Consider the following 17571-nt stretch of genomic DNA (forward strand, 5'->3'; position numbering starts at 1 on the left):
ACTTAAATAAAAGGAAATCGGTGGCTGCCTGGATGGTGAAAAGTCTAAAAAGAATGGCATGTTTGAAAAATGGCCTGTGTTAAGTTTAAATGATGTCAAAATACAAGAGTGGTCCCTTCAACACAGGAGAAATTCCTTTAGGAATAGTCGGGTAAATATTTACTCTCTTCTTCAGTGTATGGACTCACACCAGGCTTTACGTTGGGGGCTCCTTTACTATACTGACTTCCCCTCGACTGCGAGGTCCTGACCCCATCACAAGAGCCCAGAGACCAGGGTGAAAAACCCAACTCAGTTCCAGTTTCATTTAACACACCTAACACCTCTGCCTGGAATAACTGGACTAGCACCTCTCACCGCCTTCTTGTGGCCTGCTGTTCAGTTTGTTTGTGTTACCTTTCCCCTTGAATTCTCACTTCATCTCAGTGGGATACAGAAACCTTTTTTCTCTGTTTTTGTGGCTATGTCCCCACATATGTTATTTCTTGCACTTGGCTGAATTGTTGGTGGATAATATGGTGAAATTTTGGTCTTGACAGTCAGCTATATAACATGAACTTTCCTCTTCCTTTCAAACACAGGAACTGACTCCTGAGTTCTACTATCTACCAGAGATGTTTGTCAACAGCAATGGCTACCATTTGGGAATGAGGGATGATGGGACCATGGTTCATGACGTGGACTTGCCGGCCTGGGCCAAGAAACCTGAAGACTTTGTTAGGATAAACAGGATGGTAAGGTTTAAGCATTGTCATTGTCATCATTCTAAGTTTCCTGTATGATTACATTGTCAAAAAATAGAAAATAGAACATTTTCAGGTAGTATTAAAACATTAATTCTTTGTCTGCCAGCACAATGTTGTTGTCCTCATCTTGAATTCACCATATATTGTTTTTAAATTATGATATATAGATTACTTTGTTATGGCAAACAATATTTTTAAATTATATTTAGATATTAATCTCATACTCTTCAGTAGAAGTTGTGCTCATTATCTTAAGGTGCACTATGTGGCACATTTTTTCATTTTATACACTTTGGTGTAATTTGTACTCAAAATACACTGCTGCAGGTATACAATTCTGTACCAAATATACAATAGGATGAGATGATATACTGTAAATGACTGTAGATGTACCTCTTTAATGAACTCTTCACATTTAGTGTTTCTGCCTCCTTCTCACAGCCGTTGATAAATCCATTTCCTTCTCTTCATTTTAACCTTCCCATGCATTTGGGTCTCCTTGTCTTATTCATGAAGCATTTAATAAAGTGCACCGCTCAATACTAAAACTGTACCCCTGACCCCAGTGATGTCACTAAAGGACAAAACTGAGGGCAAGTTTGCCCTATTGTGTTACCGTCTGTAATGCCGGGCCTCATCACTCTAGCAGTGTGCAGGGCCCTTTTCTGCCTGCATGTGTGTGAACGTCGGTATGTGCACATTTAATACAGACGGCCTATCAACATGTGGCCCACAACTCCCAGCAGGTTTCTGGAGACAGAAATGGAGATCCGACCCGTCTCTCGCCGTCACATAAACTCTGTTTTCCCTTTAATCTGGAATCACTTACTGGAGAAAATCGCAGTTCTCCCCCGCTAAACCTAATGAAAGACAACACAAAAAAATCTGCTGCATGATGAATGGCCATTGCATGTGTCCTATCGGAGTAGCATTTTGACCATAAAAAAGAAAAAGAAAGCACATATTTTTAACAAATGTTGACATCTAGAATAAACTCATTGTTAAAGCTGAAATAAAGCTGCATGTAGTCAACTTACAATTTAGACAAAAGCTAATTATTTGGAAAATTTGAGCTGCAGTACCCACACATACTATGCCACAGTGTCAGTAGACTGCACACATGCTCTACACATACTCATGCTCATGTTTCCCAGCTTGACTACTCTGTGATGACTGCTATACTAAAAGGAGAGAATTGAATAATAATACAGTTTGTACTTTGCTTACATTAATGTTTTGATTACTATTCTGAAATGTATAATTTAAAACTCCAACATTTTTAATAACAATTAGGAAAATTTACTGTCTCAGTTAAGAGTGGTGACATTATAATCCATACAATATGCTTCCACTTTCTAATGTGGAATCAATCTAAGGCTTGATGAGTGGGCTCCTCCCTAAAACCAGTGCATCCTCAATTGTACTGTTAGGAGGACAAAAAGTTTCATGTGTGGTATTTATCCTGAGGTTAGAGGCCACAGTGTTTTTAGATCATAGGTAGGAGACTGTGGGAACACACTTGACCTTTTCAGCTGGAGTGACAGAGCTGGACCGGTCTTACGGAGGTGACCTTTCCCTGTGCTCTACCCACGCTGCCTGGTCGAGCTCTATCAGGCTTGTACACCGGCAGAGTGGGGGGGAGGTGGAGAGGGGGGAGAGAGAAGCGAGAGAAGCTGGGAGTTGTTACGGGCATGTCTGCATCTCCAAAACAAGGAGAGGGGATGCCTGAAAAAAGGATTACTGTGGATATTTTCTCACTGTTGAAGGATACATTTGTGATGTTTCCGTGCATTGTTACATTCGCAGACCAGTATTCACACACGCAGAAAATCATAGTCCCCTGCCTCCGTTTCTTTTGTCTTTCTTTTGTTCTGTTCCCTAGCTAGCCCACACTCTTGCTTCCTCTATTATTTCATTTCTGTCAGTGGATCTATCTCCCTGCCTCCCCCTCTCCCTCTCTCTCTCTCTCTCTCTCTCTCTCTCTCTCTCTCTCTCTCTCTCTCTCTCTCTCTCTCTCTCTCTTTCTCTTTCTCTCTCTCTCTCACTCTATTTTTCATCTCTTTCTCCCTCCCTCCTTCCCTCCCTCTCTCTTCCTCCCACTTCCCATCTTTGCATGTGCCACTTTCAATTGTAGTGATATGCCCTGTGGCAAACTCTGCCTCTGTGTGCTTGAGCAGGCTTTGTTGGTAATGGCTGTTATTCCTGACGCTAGGGGAGGAGTGTAAATTCCTCTAGCAAAGCCTTACACTAGCATGCATGGGAATTACATTGTACCATATTGTGGAACAATGCATCAAACCCTCATTGCATAGATTCCATAGGTATATTTAAAATAATCACCAGCCTTAAATCTTATCGTGACTCTCTCACTTACACACTCACAAGAAATCTTGTCTCCTTTTTCACTCTCGCAAGTAATTTATCAGTGTTGCTTGTGCGGATAGCTTTACAGTAAATTGGATCCCTGTTAGTATTGAACTGATCTCTTTGTCTCCAAAGATAGTGGGTTGGTGTTTTAAGTGGACAGGAGAATTTGATATGGAGGAGCTCATCCTGAGTTACCTGATTACATTTAAAGGAGGAGAAATGAAGCTTCTGTGCCTGTATTTTTCTGTGGTCTTCATGTGCAGGAAAACAGGTTAAACACATGTCATTATAGTTATATGGAAGTTTTTGTTGTTTTGTGATTTTTTTCAAATTTTTTTCTGGTGATGTAATGTGCTGGTAGGTCATCATCTGTGTCCATTAAAGTAGGCTGTGTTTTGTTGTGCTCGCTGTAGTGTGGTAGGTGTACAATTTGTATTGTGTCTTTTGGTCCATGTGCTGTGCACCGCTGGTATGCCTCTCACCTCTAATTGCCCTGTACTCCTCTGACAGGCCCTGGAAAGCGAGTTTGTGTCATGTCAGCTGCATCAGTGGATTGACCTTATTTTCGGCTACAAGCAGCGAGGCCCAGAGGCGGTGCGTGCCCTCAACGTCTTTCACTACCTGACTTACGAGGCCTCCGTCAACCTGGACAGTATCACTGACCCTTCGCTCAGAGAGGCAAGGCACACACACACACACACACACACACACACACACACACACATACCCACATGCATTGCCATTGTGACTGACCCCTCCCTCTCTAATTTGCCATAAGCGCAACTTCCTGCCTCTATTTGTCCTGGCATGTGCTACAGCTCCAGGAGCATTCATATCATGCATCTGTCAATCAATTATTGTGTCATGCAAATGTAACCGTGAGAGAATCAAGCACAACTGCTGACTCATCGAGTGTGTTTTGTGGTAACTGTCATTTTGTGAGTGAGTTATTAATTTCCTTTCTTTTAGATAAACAGTAATCTTTTAATATCTGTCTGCATTAGTCTTAGATCTTTTTTTCCTTTCTGGCACTGAGTATACTGTATGTTCCTTGCCTTAATCGGATCAATGAATCTGACTGAGCCCTTTGATCAATCAACAGAGGTCACTCAGTCAATAGATGAGGGAGTGAATCCTCTTGTTCTTAAGTAATTAATTGAATATCTATGAGCTCAAGTGTACTACTTGTGAATAGCATAATTGCGTAGAGGGGAAAGGGGAGCAGAGACTGCAGCAGCTGGCATGCATTGTGGTACTTTCTAGGGTGAGCTCGTCTCTCTCTCTCTGTGATATCCACCATCTGCTGTCTGCAAAACAAGTCATTTATATACTGTCACTTCCAGGGGCGCCTTTATTTATCAAGTGACCATTATGCAAATCACCTGCAGAAGATTTGGCTGATCTAATTACCAAACAATATTGTGGAAGGTTTGGTTTTCATTATTTTGAGAAAGATTTTAGACTATGGCTTTTTTTTTTTTGCATCAGGCAGGTTGAGGTTTGTCACTGTCTTCCAACTTGCCTACTTTGAGAGCTGACAGTACTGTTAGTTAGCTGCACATTAGGAAGCCTGATACTCAGACTCCATAATTGTCCCTAGCTGATGTAGTCGCCATTGTGACACGTGAATGTGTTTGTGCTGGAGAGAGAAATTGGCTCAGCTAATTGCAGCTGATATAATGCTGATATGATGAGCACTAATTAAGACAAGCATTCATACCTTCAGTCATGTTTTCATTCCAGTTGGATTCTTCTTTTCTTTGTGACATAAAGCATAACCTTGTATATGTAAACCTCAGGCAATAAAACATAACAGTATCCTGAAATGTCATCATGAACCAGTCTACTAAACTGGGATGTTAGAACATAATTGTTTGATTTCCTTGTATATATAAGTTGTAAAGTAGGTGCATAGGTAATTACAGTGCAAATCATTTTTCAGATGACCTTTTGCAACCCTGAAAATATGTTAAGTGTAGAAAATAAAAGATAAATAAATAAATGAACGCCCAGTATTAGAATTTCCCCATCACATTATTTCTCCAGGCACCACTCCCACTGTACTTGCTCTAAGGTGAAATAGTTTAATTTAAATGAACCATTTCCTTCACAGTCAATAGTAATATAATGGTAATGTTGTAGGTGATTTCCTGCAGAATTTATCGTACTATTATTCCCATTACTGTTTATCACTCCTACTATCCCAAACAAGCCAGTCTGTGCAATGCCTGGCTGCGTCAGTGAGGTGGAGCATGGAAAAGCACCCAATGAATGACTTGCTTGGACCTGCTGAAATGTGACGATTGACTCCAGGGTATCGATTCATTTTAAGCATGACAGGTGAAACTGCAGAACTGGCATTAGTCATAACAATTAAGGCATTTGAAATGTCAAGAAATTAGAGGTCATGAAAGATAATTTCCGTCCGTGTGTCAGATGGAAATGATGACACCCTGTGGTTTAGGGCACGGTGACAGCTCTACTGGGCACACTGCCGGAACAGCAGTGCGCCGCGATGTTCCTCCTGACAGCCTTCTCTTATGGAAAAACATGACAGCAACCCCTTGATTCAGACCCCACAATGTCACTCAAAAGTAAACAGACAAATTATTCATCAGTGGGACTCTATTCCTCTTCCACTGCCTCTGCCGCTCCTGCCTCTTCTGACTATTTATTGGGTTAACAAAGACAAAAGTGTGCCGTGGTTAGCCAATGAAGGTTTTAGAATCAGCTGATATACTAGCTGATACACAAGTGTTTTAATGTCTGACCTTAATAATAAAAAACTCCCTTCATGTGTTAAACATATCATATAGGATTAGCATGCATTGTCTGTGATGATAGCTACAATAGAGACAATCACCTACTGGTAGACACTTTTTTGGAGACATTTCTGCTCCCACATACAGTAGTGCACATGTCAACTCCTAAGCTATCACAGAAAAAACACCCTCAAGCCAATTCTTTGTTTGTACTTAAGGATTAAAATAAATCCAGATAAGCTTATCTTAAACAAATTTCCATTGGCATGTAAAGAATCGTCACAAGAAAATGCAAGCCATGATGCAATTAGATAATTCAATTTTATATACAGTGGGGTCCAAAAGTCTAAGACCACTTTCCCTTAAATGGTCTCAGACTTTTGGACTCCACTGTAAATGTTTTATTTTTATGTATTTGCATATTCGTATATATAAGATATAAAATCTGTTTTTACAATCTGTTTATACCACTTAAAAGCCACAAGTACTAAATTAAAGCAAATTGATGTCTGTAATCTACCACATCTGTCAAAAGGTAAAAGGTGGTGCAGCTTCATGTTTGTAGTTGAACTGCCAATCTCAGGTGTCGTGACTCAGCATGATCCCACGCTTCTTAGCGGGTCAACGCAAGGCCGTGTCTGCATTCTGTCTGACAGAGCTGTTGTGTTGCTGCTTTGCATGAGTGCACTGGAGTATGATGTTGGGGGATCATCCTCCAAAGAGTCTCTGTCACCAGTTTGGGAACCAAGCAGCAGATACAGAGAAAGAGAGCTGTAGCCACTCACCTCTGAAGCCTTTTACTTACCCCAAAATCATATGCGAACAAAGTGAGACAGCTAGGCAGACAGTGCGTTATGATGGATGTTTGGTGCTCACCCAAGCAAGGCAGTTGTTGCTAGGAGGGGAGATCATCCAGATGGCTTTGGCCATAAGTGTCACTTATCAACGAAAAAGCAGAGCCTGAAGTGACTTAAACTAATGAACTTGCCTGTTTAGTGCTCTCCACCTCAGTCCGAGATAGAGATACATTTCTGAAATACCTCAGAGAGGATTAGTGTTGAAGCACCTGAGAGATATTGACATGTTTTGATCATCTAGTGGAAGAACATGTTCTTGAGTTAACCTTCAATAACTCAGACCCCCTCCCTACAACACACACAAAAACACAACATGCATAACACATACATATTTTCCTCCTTGCACTCTGGAAATATTTGTTGGCTTCAAGGTTGTCTAAGACGACCAAAATGGGGCATGCAGCATCCCAGTTTCACTGGTAATAGAATATCACAAGAAATATGGTGATGTTTTCCACATGGCCCCATTTGAGTCATTGTCATTGTGACCCTCACCCCAAACCTAACCTTAAATAGCCATAATGTCAGTTGCTTATTACTTGACAGACTGCGTTGTAAAGAAACACTGACTAACACTTAATGATTGCCAAATGTGCTCACCAACTCACATGAAACTTTCACTGCAGTGTGACAGTACTCAACCGTGTGGACAGCGCCTTTTTTGGTGCTGTGCAAGATAGGAAGTGACCAGTGGGTGTTGGGGGCGACTGTGTGGCTTGCAGGTGGCCTGTCCTAATCCAGTGTCACCTCCAAACTTCCCTTGCCACATCTCCCACTGTGGCATGTGCTACCCAATGGGTCCTTTTGATAGTGAGTGGTGTGTACAGGCAGAGGAAAATGAGGGCTAGTCACCCAGGCAGTCAGAGGGGCAGGCGAAAGGCTGAGCGATGTATGTTCCATTGTGCACAGTGGCATTGACGGACGTCTACAAGCTCCCCTCTGATGGTGGAAGTGGCTCCAGTCACATCAATCACTCCCACCGTGGAGTGCCCCACTTTCAGTCAAGCTCAGCAGCTCTTGATACCTGTTTTTTTCCCTTTCACACTGGAGGCAAAGGAGATCTTTGTCTGTGTAAATGGAAGTTATATTCTAATAATAGTAAAGGCTTGATTTATCCAGTGTTGTGCTGTTTTTTTTCTTTACTTTACTCAAGGTGCGACTTGGGCTGTTTTTTAGTTTTTTTCCTTCTCAGTCACAAGCATACAGACTCATATTTTATACCCCATAAATCATCCTTCATCCCTAACCTTCCCTAACCCAAATCACCCTGTGTGCTTTTTCCTACCTCATTGGTATATGTGTGTGTGCATACACGTGCTTTTCCTCTTTGTTTCAAGCACAATAACATCTAAAAGCAAGCCGGCCTGCTGCAGTCCTAGCTGGATGTCACTCCAGGTTAACGTTTGTGCAGTGGGGGCCCCTGCGCCTGGAAATGGGAATGGTTAACTGAAGCATGTTAATAGGAAAAGGCTTGTCTCTTCCATACTAACACTTGGATGACTCTGCAGGCAAAGGGGGGAAGGGGGAGCACCCAGGCGGATTGGGAGTGCACCCCTTTCCCTTTACCTCCCCCCTTCCTCAGAGGCACGGCTGAGTTAGGATTTGCTTGCATTGTCAAGTAACGCATTGACCCATCACTTTGATGCATATTGATTGTGACAGCCGCTCTCTCTCTCCTTCTCCCCTCTCTCTCCCCCGCAGGCCACAGAGGCGCAGATCCAGAGCTTTGGACAGACGCCATCTCAGTTGCTTATTGAGCCACATCCTCCACGCAGCTCTGCCATGCACCTGGTGAGAGCAACGAGCATGCTGGGAAAATTCTCTGCACCTCTGGTGTGTGTGAAGGAGGTTGTGTGGACCTGTGCAAGCCTGGATGGTGTGTGTTTGCGTGCCTGTGTTAATAGGTAGACAAAGATTGAGATAAATGTCCCCGATTCCTCACTTCTATATATTTCCTTTGATCCAGTCTTTTACAACAAAAGATAAATATTTCAGAAGACTTACTTCATGTAGGTCACAGAACTGCAATATAACAATGCATTTTCTGTACAGGTTGTCTGCAGCGTTTTATAGTGATTACTGCCTACTGGCTGAGTGGTGTAAAGGGAAGAGTGCTCCCTACTGGCCTAGTAGCTCCTCTCTTTCTGTCATAAGCCTCTCTTCCCTGTCTAATCCATGTAATAGCCAGCCTAGCCCTCATTATCCCCACATGGCTGTCTCTGTCTCTCTCCTTACAAGAAACGTTGTAAGGTAGGTCCATTTGAGACCTTTAAGTTCATTTTTTTTAACTTTTGCAACAGATGTGAATGTTTTCATCCACTTCTGTCCATTTCTGTCAAAAGCCTCCAGAATTAGATATAAGATAAGAGCTGAATCTTGCCCAGAACTCAGAGCATTGTCAGGATCACTCTCTTCCATTGCTTTTACTCCTGCTACATGTAAAAGTTGAGTTGAATTTTAAGGTGAGAAAGGAAGCACATTTTCAAAAGCAAAAGAGCTGCAATAGCTTTTTATCCTTCTTCTTTGTGGACCAAACTGAATCTTTCTGATACATGTGTATCATGTATGCATCATCTCATATGTACAGCCTACTCCATTCCAGTTTTCCATGTCTTACCCTTGTCTGACCAGTCCCTTTGTTTGACTGTACAGTCCAGAGGGGGGTCAGTCCATGTAGCTCTCCTCTATGTCTGTACTTAGTTTTATCCTCCAACCTCCACACTAATTGCCTCTTTCCATTCTTTCTCTCTCATCTGTTTATACCTCTTTTCATTTTCTCCATTCCTTGACTTCCTGTTCCTTCCCTTTCCTCTTCCTCTTCCTACTACTACTACTACTCCTCTCCCTCCATCACACCCCTCCATCCTTTTCCACACTCCCTCTTTTCTCTCTTCTACTCAATAGTGTTTCCTTCCACAGAGTCCACTCATGTTCAAGGACCAGATGCAGCAAGATGTCATCATGGTATTGAAGTTTCCATCAAATTCACCAGTAACACACGTGGCTGCTAACACCCTGCCACATCTTACCATACCTGCTGTGGTCACAGTCACCTGCAGCCGCCTATTCGCTGTCAACCGATGGCACAACACAGTTGGTGAGTGGAGCTCAGCGCATATGGCAGGTGATCTGTTCAAACATACTGGACAGACATGCCCTTGTAAAAAAAAAAGTGTGCAATGCCACGTGCAATACCTATTACAGCAGTGACCCTGTAAAATCACTTCATCATCACACACAAACCTGCCCACCACTCATAATAGAGCTGTAGCCAGCTGGCTACGTGAGAGGCTAGCGCCTCCCAGGTAAGCTGACCATGAGTGTTTCCACATGTTCCTGCTCAGACATGTGTGAACAACATTACCCACAGAGCCCCTCCCTGAGAATCAGCCTCACCTCAGGGTCAGAGGGCCAAAGCAATGGTTACTAGGAAATTAGGCCGCAACTGCACCACATTTTCCTCACACGTCCCCATCTGTCACAGTAGAAACACACTGAGCTCAGGACCAAAGAGTCTGCACTGTGTTGCTGCTCTGGCTGCTCCCACACTAATGAACACAGCTGCAACACCCTTGCCATTCTGTCAGAGAGAAGGGCAATGTGGTTTGGTGTTTCAAAATAATGATGATAATAAGGCCTTCAAACTTTGAGGCATGTTGCTGTTTCAAAACTGGCTCCAAATACTCTCTAGCATGAGAGAGAAAATGTCTCCATTCAGTTTGACAAAAAAGCAAAAGCCCAGTAAGACAGATGGGAATCTTTCTGATCGACCTCCATTACTTCCATCAGCTGCAGGAAATTGAGTTAATTTTGGCTTTGAAAAGGGTAGCAGGTGTGTGTGTGTTTGTGTGTATGTAAGAATGTACACATTCAGTGGTTACGAATATCCTCAATGATTAATGTCCTCCTGTATCCCTGCCTGAATCCAGGTCTCAGAGGAGCTCCAGGTTACTCTCTGGAGCAGGCCCATTATCTACCCATAGAGATGGACTCTCTGATTGGTGAGTTAGTTATGTTGTAATTAAAAACAAACAGAACTGATTACTTTTATATTAATATTGGCTTCAACACTCTGTTTAAAATGTAGAAATTGTTTGTAGTTGTCCAGATATTGACACATGTGCTCAGTGTGTCTTCTTTCTTTTTATAGCTAACAATACTGGAAGCAACAAGCGTCAGATCACAGACCTAGTGGACCAGAGCATCCAAATCACCACACACTGTTTCGTGGTGACAGCTGACAACCGCTACATCCTGGTGTGTGGCTTCTGGGACAAGAGCTTTCGTGTGTACTCCTCCGAGACAGGTAGGTTACAGTGTAAACTCTATTTTCTATAGAGGTGAGCACTGGTGTGTGGAGGACTGAGCGCTATGATGGGAATAATACAGTATCATCACTGCTGTCTCCTGACATGCCTTGTACCTTTTACCAATTTTCTCTCCATTTTTTATGATTTAGCAGGGGCAACATGATAATGTCAGCAACATAATAATGAATAAGTAATTATCACTAAAATTCAAAATGCCCACAGCACCATTTAACTCACTGGGTCCAGATGGAACCCCCCCCCCCCCATAGGATCCAAACATAAATCTGAAGGGTTTTAACTCAAGATGATTGAAGAAGAAAAAGCCTTTAGTGTTTATTTTTTGTTGTTTTCTTTTCTCTTGTGAAATACTGGATGATTTCACCTCTTCAGGCCTCTAAGAAATCCTTCAAATGAAACAGAGAAAATTCACTTGTGGGTTGAACTGCTCAACTCATGTCTTCTCTAATGCCATAACCTGTGATGAGCTGTCACAAGTCAACTTTATTTCATTTCGAGAGGACATAAGCCAAATGGCGGGGAACCACTTGGACATTGGGAAATACTGGATCTAATTCTCCCTTAACTACAGTCAGTTGGTCTTTGAAAAAACTATTGGCAATAGTTTTTCCATGTTGCATTTCAAGATCTTCTGACCAGCAGAGTTTTCCAGCATTAAAATCATGTGTGTACATTATCTTCTTTAGGAAAGCTGACCCAGATAGTTTTCGGCCACTGGGATGTGGTGACATGTCTGGCCAGGTCAGAGTCTTACATTGGAGGAGACTGCTACATCGTGTCTGGGTCCAGGGATGCGACCCTGCTGCTATGGTACTGGAGTGGGCGGCACCATATTATTGGCGACAACCCCAATAACAGTGAGTACATGCATGGACATAAGTATTCACTGCACACACACACACAAAAAGTACAGTAGCATTTCCATCTGGACATGGGCAAAGAAACATTTTACATCATTTTGTTTTCCATCTATGAATTATGAGTTGTGAAATGAAGCATAAAAGGTGCATGGGACTACAGTTAGTAATTCTACAAACTTATATAGCACGAGTCTTTGATCAACACTGGAAAAAAAGAGACTCTACACTAGAAATCAAATAAAGCGAAGAGACAGGGAGAGGATAATTTATCTGCACTGTAGCTGTAATATATTAGCATGATTCATCGCATTGAGCTGCACTGCTTTCAAGAAGAGGACTCCAGATGTCTTGGCATTCAAAATGGTAGACCCCAGTGTGTGATTTCTGATGCTCAGTTCATTTAGTTGCTCATTCTCACTGATTGTCTGTGTTCAAAACAATCCATCAGGAAAGAGGAAGCAGCTGTTACAGTACTGTACAAGTGAGGAGTGCCATATATGGTGTAGAATGGAAAAACTCAAGACGATGAAGAGTGTGTTTGTATTACATTTCTGGATGACACTATAATGTGTGTGTGTGTGTGTGTGTGTGTGTGTGTGTGTGTGTGTGTGTGTGTGTGTGTGTGTGTGTGTGTGTGTGTGTGTGTGTGTGTGTGTGTGTGTGTGTGTGTGTGTGTGTGTGTGTGTGCGCGCTAGACGATCTTGTGTTTCCAATTGTCACAGATTCTAGGAGCTTCGGATTACTTGCGAGTGTTCTCTAATTAACTTCACTGAGGCTCCGACAGTTAATTAAGAATTTCAGCTTGGTTGCCTCCAATTAGCAAGGGGCAATAGCACTTCTGTTACTGCAGCAAGAAAATAGTATTACCCTGATATTAACGCTACTAGTGCTTACAATGCATCTTCAACGGACAAAGGGAAAGGAAGTTGCATACCTCATCCCAAGAAACAAAAGACAGGTTGTATTTTCACTCAAAATGTTTTCAATCACTTAGAAATATGTCATCAATGTATCACGATGTCAGAAAACACTGAAGGCAGCAGATAATAATCTAGTTTGGTCCAAGAATGCACAGAATCAGCTGGACCTAGATTTTGTTAAAGAAAAGTGACAATGTAGTGGAAAATGGCTCAGAATAGACTGTATGCTTAACACAGCATTATACATATCTCTGCAGCCAGCTAATATTAGTCAGATATGGATGGTAGGCATTTGCAAGGACCCTTAAGGATAAACCACTACCACCACTTCCCATATCTCCACATAGGAAGTCCTCAAATGAATGTCAGAAAGCACAAAGAGTATCAAATTCCTCTTTATTCTCATACTTACCAGCTTATTCATTGAGCGATCTTTCTACAGGACTCCTTCTGGTGATTTCATGCCTATTATATTTTCTGTAATGCTGGTTGAGGATTGTGTGAATATGTAGCAGCGGCCCTCCGGATCACTGCTCCCCTCGTCCCGCAGATGTGGCGTGCCCAAGAAATTGATTTCACCCGTGCCCCAAAAGGGTTGCATGTGTCTTAAATGTGTAATAATTAAAATAACTTCCAGCTCAATCATGGCCCTGCCTCTCAGACTCAGCCCATCACACTGGTGTGAGGGGATATTTGCAGCAGGTAATTGTGGTGGCTGACTCCAGCTCGTCCCAAGGGCTCGAAGAGGGTGGAGGGTGTGCAGTGTAGGGTGATTGAATCTTTTGTTGGTTAGGTGAGCTGCACTAGCTCCCTTTTTCCCCCTGGAGGCTTTTTCTGACACTTGTCCTATTCAGCCCCCCACAGCAGCGGGTGCTGGGACTGACAGCATAGCTCAGGTCCAGGTCTCTAAGGGACTGTGCTGCATCGATCAGAGTCCGGCTCACTGACTGGACTGCTGCAGATTTAGAAGTGATATGCCGAGCGGGAGGAGGAGATGGGGGAGGCTGGAGGAGTAGTGAAGAGTGATCTGACATATGTCTACATCATCTATCAGGACATTAATGTCACCTAGATGAATTCAAACTTCTACTGACTTTGTTGAACTTTTGGTCACATGTATGAAAACAAGCAGCCATATTCATTGGATGGTATTCATTTGACATGAGTTTTCCATCACTAGTGGGGTGAAATGTAGTGATAATACTAATCGCATTTTAGGAATGTACAAATTGCAGTAGGATTAAAAACAAACACATCGTACAGAGAGTTTAACTTAACCCTTACATACTATTTGGACATTTGACAGCTGTAAAAACACGCCACCCTTTTACTCTGAAATTTGATGACTTTTCCTAAAGTGGCCCAAAAAGCACAAACATGAAAATATTTTAAATGTTATACTTTTGTGTAGGTGCTACAAATGTTTGTCCATCGAGGCTGTTCTGGGTTAAATTTGACACGTATCTATTGACTTTTTGTTACATTAACAGTGAATAGTTTTAATAAGATAGTAGTTATGAAGATTTCTTTTTATGATGTAGCAGTGAAGACTGATGGCTCTAATGGTTATACAATAAACCCCAAAGTTCCATAAAGTTCTTGTCATTTTCACTTTCAATAAAATACATTTAAATCATTATTGCTATGTTATATTTTCATGTCTTAGGTAAAATAGGAAATACTATTGTGTGATAGTAGCTGTTTTTTTCTCCAAAAATGAGTGGGGTAAAAGCTAAAAAATACACTCTCTCTGCTCTCTGAAACATTAATCAAGGTTTATTCACACATTTATTGATCAGTCAGATGGACTATTGATGCTTTCTAAACACATCTTTGGTTCAACATTTGGTAGAGACACTTTTTATGAGGGGATGCAAAATTGACCCAGAACATACTGTGATGGTGTAGAATATGAACAGTATGTAAGGGCTTATGAATTCATGTCAAACAGTGGATTTTATACATACACACATATACATATACCTATACACACACACACACACACACACACACACACACACACACACACACACACAAAACAAATTACTTTTTTTCATGTGACCCAGACATCCATGTTTTCTGCTTTTCATTGGCCACATTTCCTTGTGTATAGATAATGTACAATGATTACATACATTTAGCGATGAATTCATTTAACTCGACTGTATGACAATTCAAGTATGCTGTTGTCTAAATTATTGACTGAACCCCCTGCAGTATTAAGGGAAAGGATGTTTATGCAGTATTGGTGATCAGTGCATTTCAGAAAGACGCCTGCCTTCATACTGCTGGCAGTACTGGAGGTCGGCTCCAGGTGCCGTGAAACTCCCCTCACTAACCTCTCCCCCAGCCATCATCAATCATGTGACACATGGGATAGAATCAAGTGCCTGGACTGCCATCACTGGGCATCTCTGCATTAACATGACAATTCAAAGGGACCTCCCAGTGAGCAGATGTGTGTCACAAACACAGTGCTTGTGTTTATATGATTTTATTGCCAAATGGAGGTTTGGTGGTCGTGTAAACACAGAAAACCCATCATCACCCTGCAAAGTGGCAAATTATAGACTGATACAATATGTCTTTCAGATTGTTTAGTTGTTTTCAGAGTCAGATAACAGATTTAATTGATTAAAACCAGTTATTTATTTTATCATATCATGTATCTCTCAACTTTTAGGTGACTATCCAGCACCACGAGCTGTTCTAACAGGTCATGACCAGGAAGTGGTGTGTGTGTCAGTCTGTGCAGAGCTGGGCATCGTCATCAGTGGAACCAAAGGTCAGTGTGCTTTTCTGTTCCCCCTGCATGTCCCTGTCTTCAGAGAGAACTGAGTGAGCATTATGAAGGATATATAGCTATCCTTTTATACAGAACTCTCATAGATCAGTATACATTCCCATTGACACGCCAGCTGAATAACCCAGAAATCCAACCCAGGGGACAAAACACCAATTCACTTTGTGCAATTTTTGCACAATTTTTGCACAATTAAGTACAGTTTGCACAAAAATAGCACTAGCCAAAGAAACAATGGTAATCTATTGAGTGGTAAACATTAACTAGCCATTTGGCTGGTGGACGAAAAAGTTCATTCTGAACCCAGGTTTGCTCACATTGTGTATGTGTGTGTTTCTCTGTTCGGTAGAGGGTCCATGTCTGGTCCATACCATCACTGGGGACCTTCTGCGGGCTCTGGAAGGGCCAGACCACTATCAGTGCCCGCGGCTGATCTCAGTGTCCAGCGAGGGCCACTGCATCATCTACTACGAGAGGGGCGGCTTCTGCAACTTCAGCATTAATGGAAAACTGTTGGCACAGATGGAGGTCAATGATTCCACCAGGGTAAGCTGACTTTTTGACACCAGCCTGCTCCGACAAAAATGTGGATGTATCTTTGTTCATCTGCAGCCTAGAATACTCAAACAATTATATTATTTTAATCTTCAGTTAAGACAAAACAAGCTTCACAATCCCCACAAAACAGCAGTGAGAGATTCATTAAACAGAAATATAACTGATACAGTAGGTTTTTTTCATCCAGTACTGGCCTGGATCATAGCATATAGTCCAAATTGTCCTTTACAGGATGCATTTTAAGTTGCCCCTGTCAGGTTTGTGAAATATAAATAGTAGTATGAATAGTATAATTAATAATCCATCTTAAATTTGTATAAAACATAAATGCACATTGCTGCTGCATGTCATGCTCATACTTTACATCCACCATAATAAACAGTTAGTAGGAAGTGACGTTAACACCTCTCTATCCCTGCTGTAGGCTATTCTCCTGAGCAGCGATGGCCACAACCTGGTGACAGGTGGGGACAGCGGCGTGGTGGAGATTTGGCAGGCCTGCGACTTCAAACAGCTCTACATCTACCCTGGCTGTGACGCTGGCATCAGAGCCATGGACCTATCACATGATCAAAGGTCAGAGCAAGTAGTTGTATGGTAGTGAATTTAAGGCCAGAAAGAAACTGTGTATGCAGACACCCATGATAATGAATCTCCTGCTCATATTATAAAAATATATTGATTTCCTGTGTTGGATCTATACTAGTCAAAAAAATAACGTGTAGATAAAGAGAAGCAAACAAAAAGATTATTTTAAGCTCAGAGGTAAAATGAACTGCACATTTTGTGTATACAGTGTAGTGTACAAATGAAAAGAACGTGAAAGTGCATGAAGTCTTGGCTTTACCATTTTTAGTTAAATATAAAAATGATAAAGCCATATAATTATCATTATGAAGGCTTATTTGTGTATTTATGTGCTTGTGCCATCTGTGTGCTGTGATATGTGATTCTATGCTCACATTTAAATGTTCTAAAACATTGTGTGCAGGTTGAGGTAAAAGCCTTGTTGCCTGTTTGCTTCGTGGTTGTCAGGGCGTATTTTAGTCAATGGAATATCCACCATCCTTCTCCTTTGAACTGAACCTACAGTTGCCATAGCGACAAAAGTTAGAGGGGTTTGTTCGAAGAATGCACTTATTTTGGATGAGCAGAGAACAGTGAGCACACAAATCTGTCAGCAGGTCAGCAGCATGTTTTTGCATTCTGTAAGATTCGTCAGGAGTCATATAATGGCTCCCTGGACTTCGGCGCAGAGGCGACAGTGTTCGCTCTGGGGCCATACGCCTGACGTCATCATTTGACCCTGGCAGTCAAGAGAGGTTTGACAGTCTGAACATTCAAGCTGCACTTCGCAGCTACAGGCCAAA

General features: G+C 41.9%; 1 protein-coding gene across 2 annotated transcripts in view; it reads left to right on the forward strand.

Moving 5' to 3' along the window:
* Positions 1 to 17571, forward strand: part of nbeab (neurobeachin b) — a 212246-nt gene that overhangs the window by 193700 nt on the left and 975 nt on the right. For both annotated transcript variants that reach the window (XM_062419729.1, XM_062419730.1), the window contains 10 exons: positions 582 to 734; positions 3624 to 3791; positions 8434 to 8523; positions 9637 to 9829; positions 10662 to 10733; positions 10883 to 11038; positions 11747 to 11917; positions 15524 to 15625; positions 15993 to 16189; positions 16626 to 16777. In XM_062419729.1, coding sequence (XP_062275713.1) covers positions 582 to 734; positions 3624 to 3791; positions 8434 to 8523; positions 9637 to 9829; positions 10662 to 10733; positions 10883 to 11038; positions 11747 to 11917; positions 15524 to 15625; positions 15993 to 16189; positions 16626 to 16777 — 1454 coding nt within the window. The remainder of the gene's footprint in view (positions 1 to 581; positions 735 to 3623; positions 3792 to 8433; positions 8524 to 9636; positions 9830 to 10661; positions 10734 to 10882; positions 11039 to 11746; positions 11918 to 15523; positions 15626 to 15992; positions 16190 to 16625; positions 16778 to 17571) is intronic.

Source organism: Scomber scombrus, chromosome 5, assembly GCF_963691925.1.
Source record: "Scomber scombrus chromosome 5, fScoSco1.1, whole genome shotgun sequence".
Taxonomy (NCBI): Eukaryota; Metazoa; Chordata; class Actinopteri; order Scombriformes; family Scombridae; genus Scomber; species Scomber scombrus.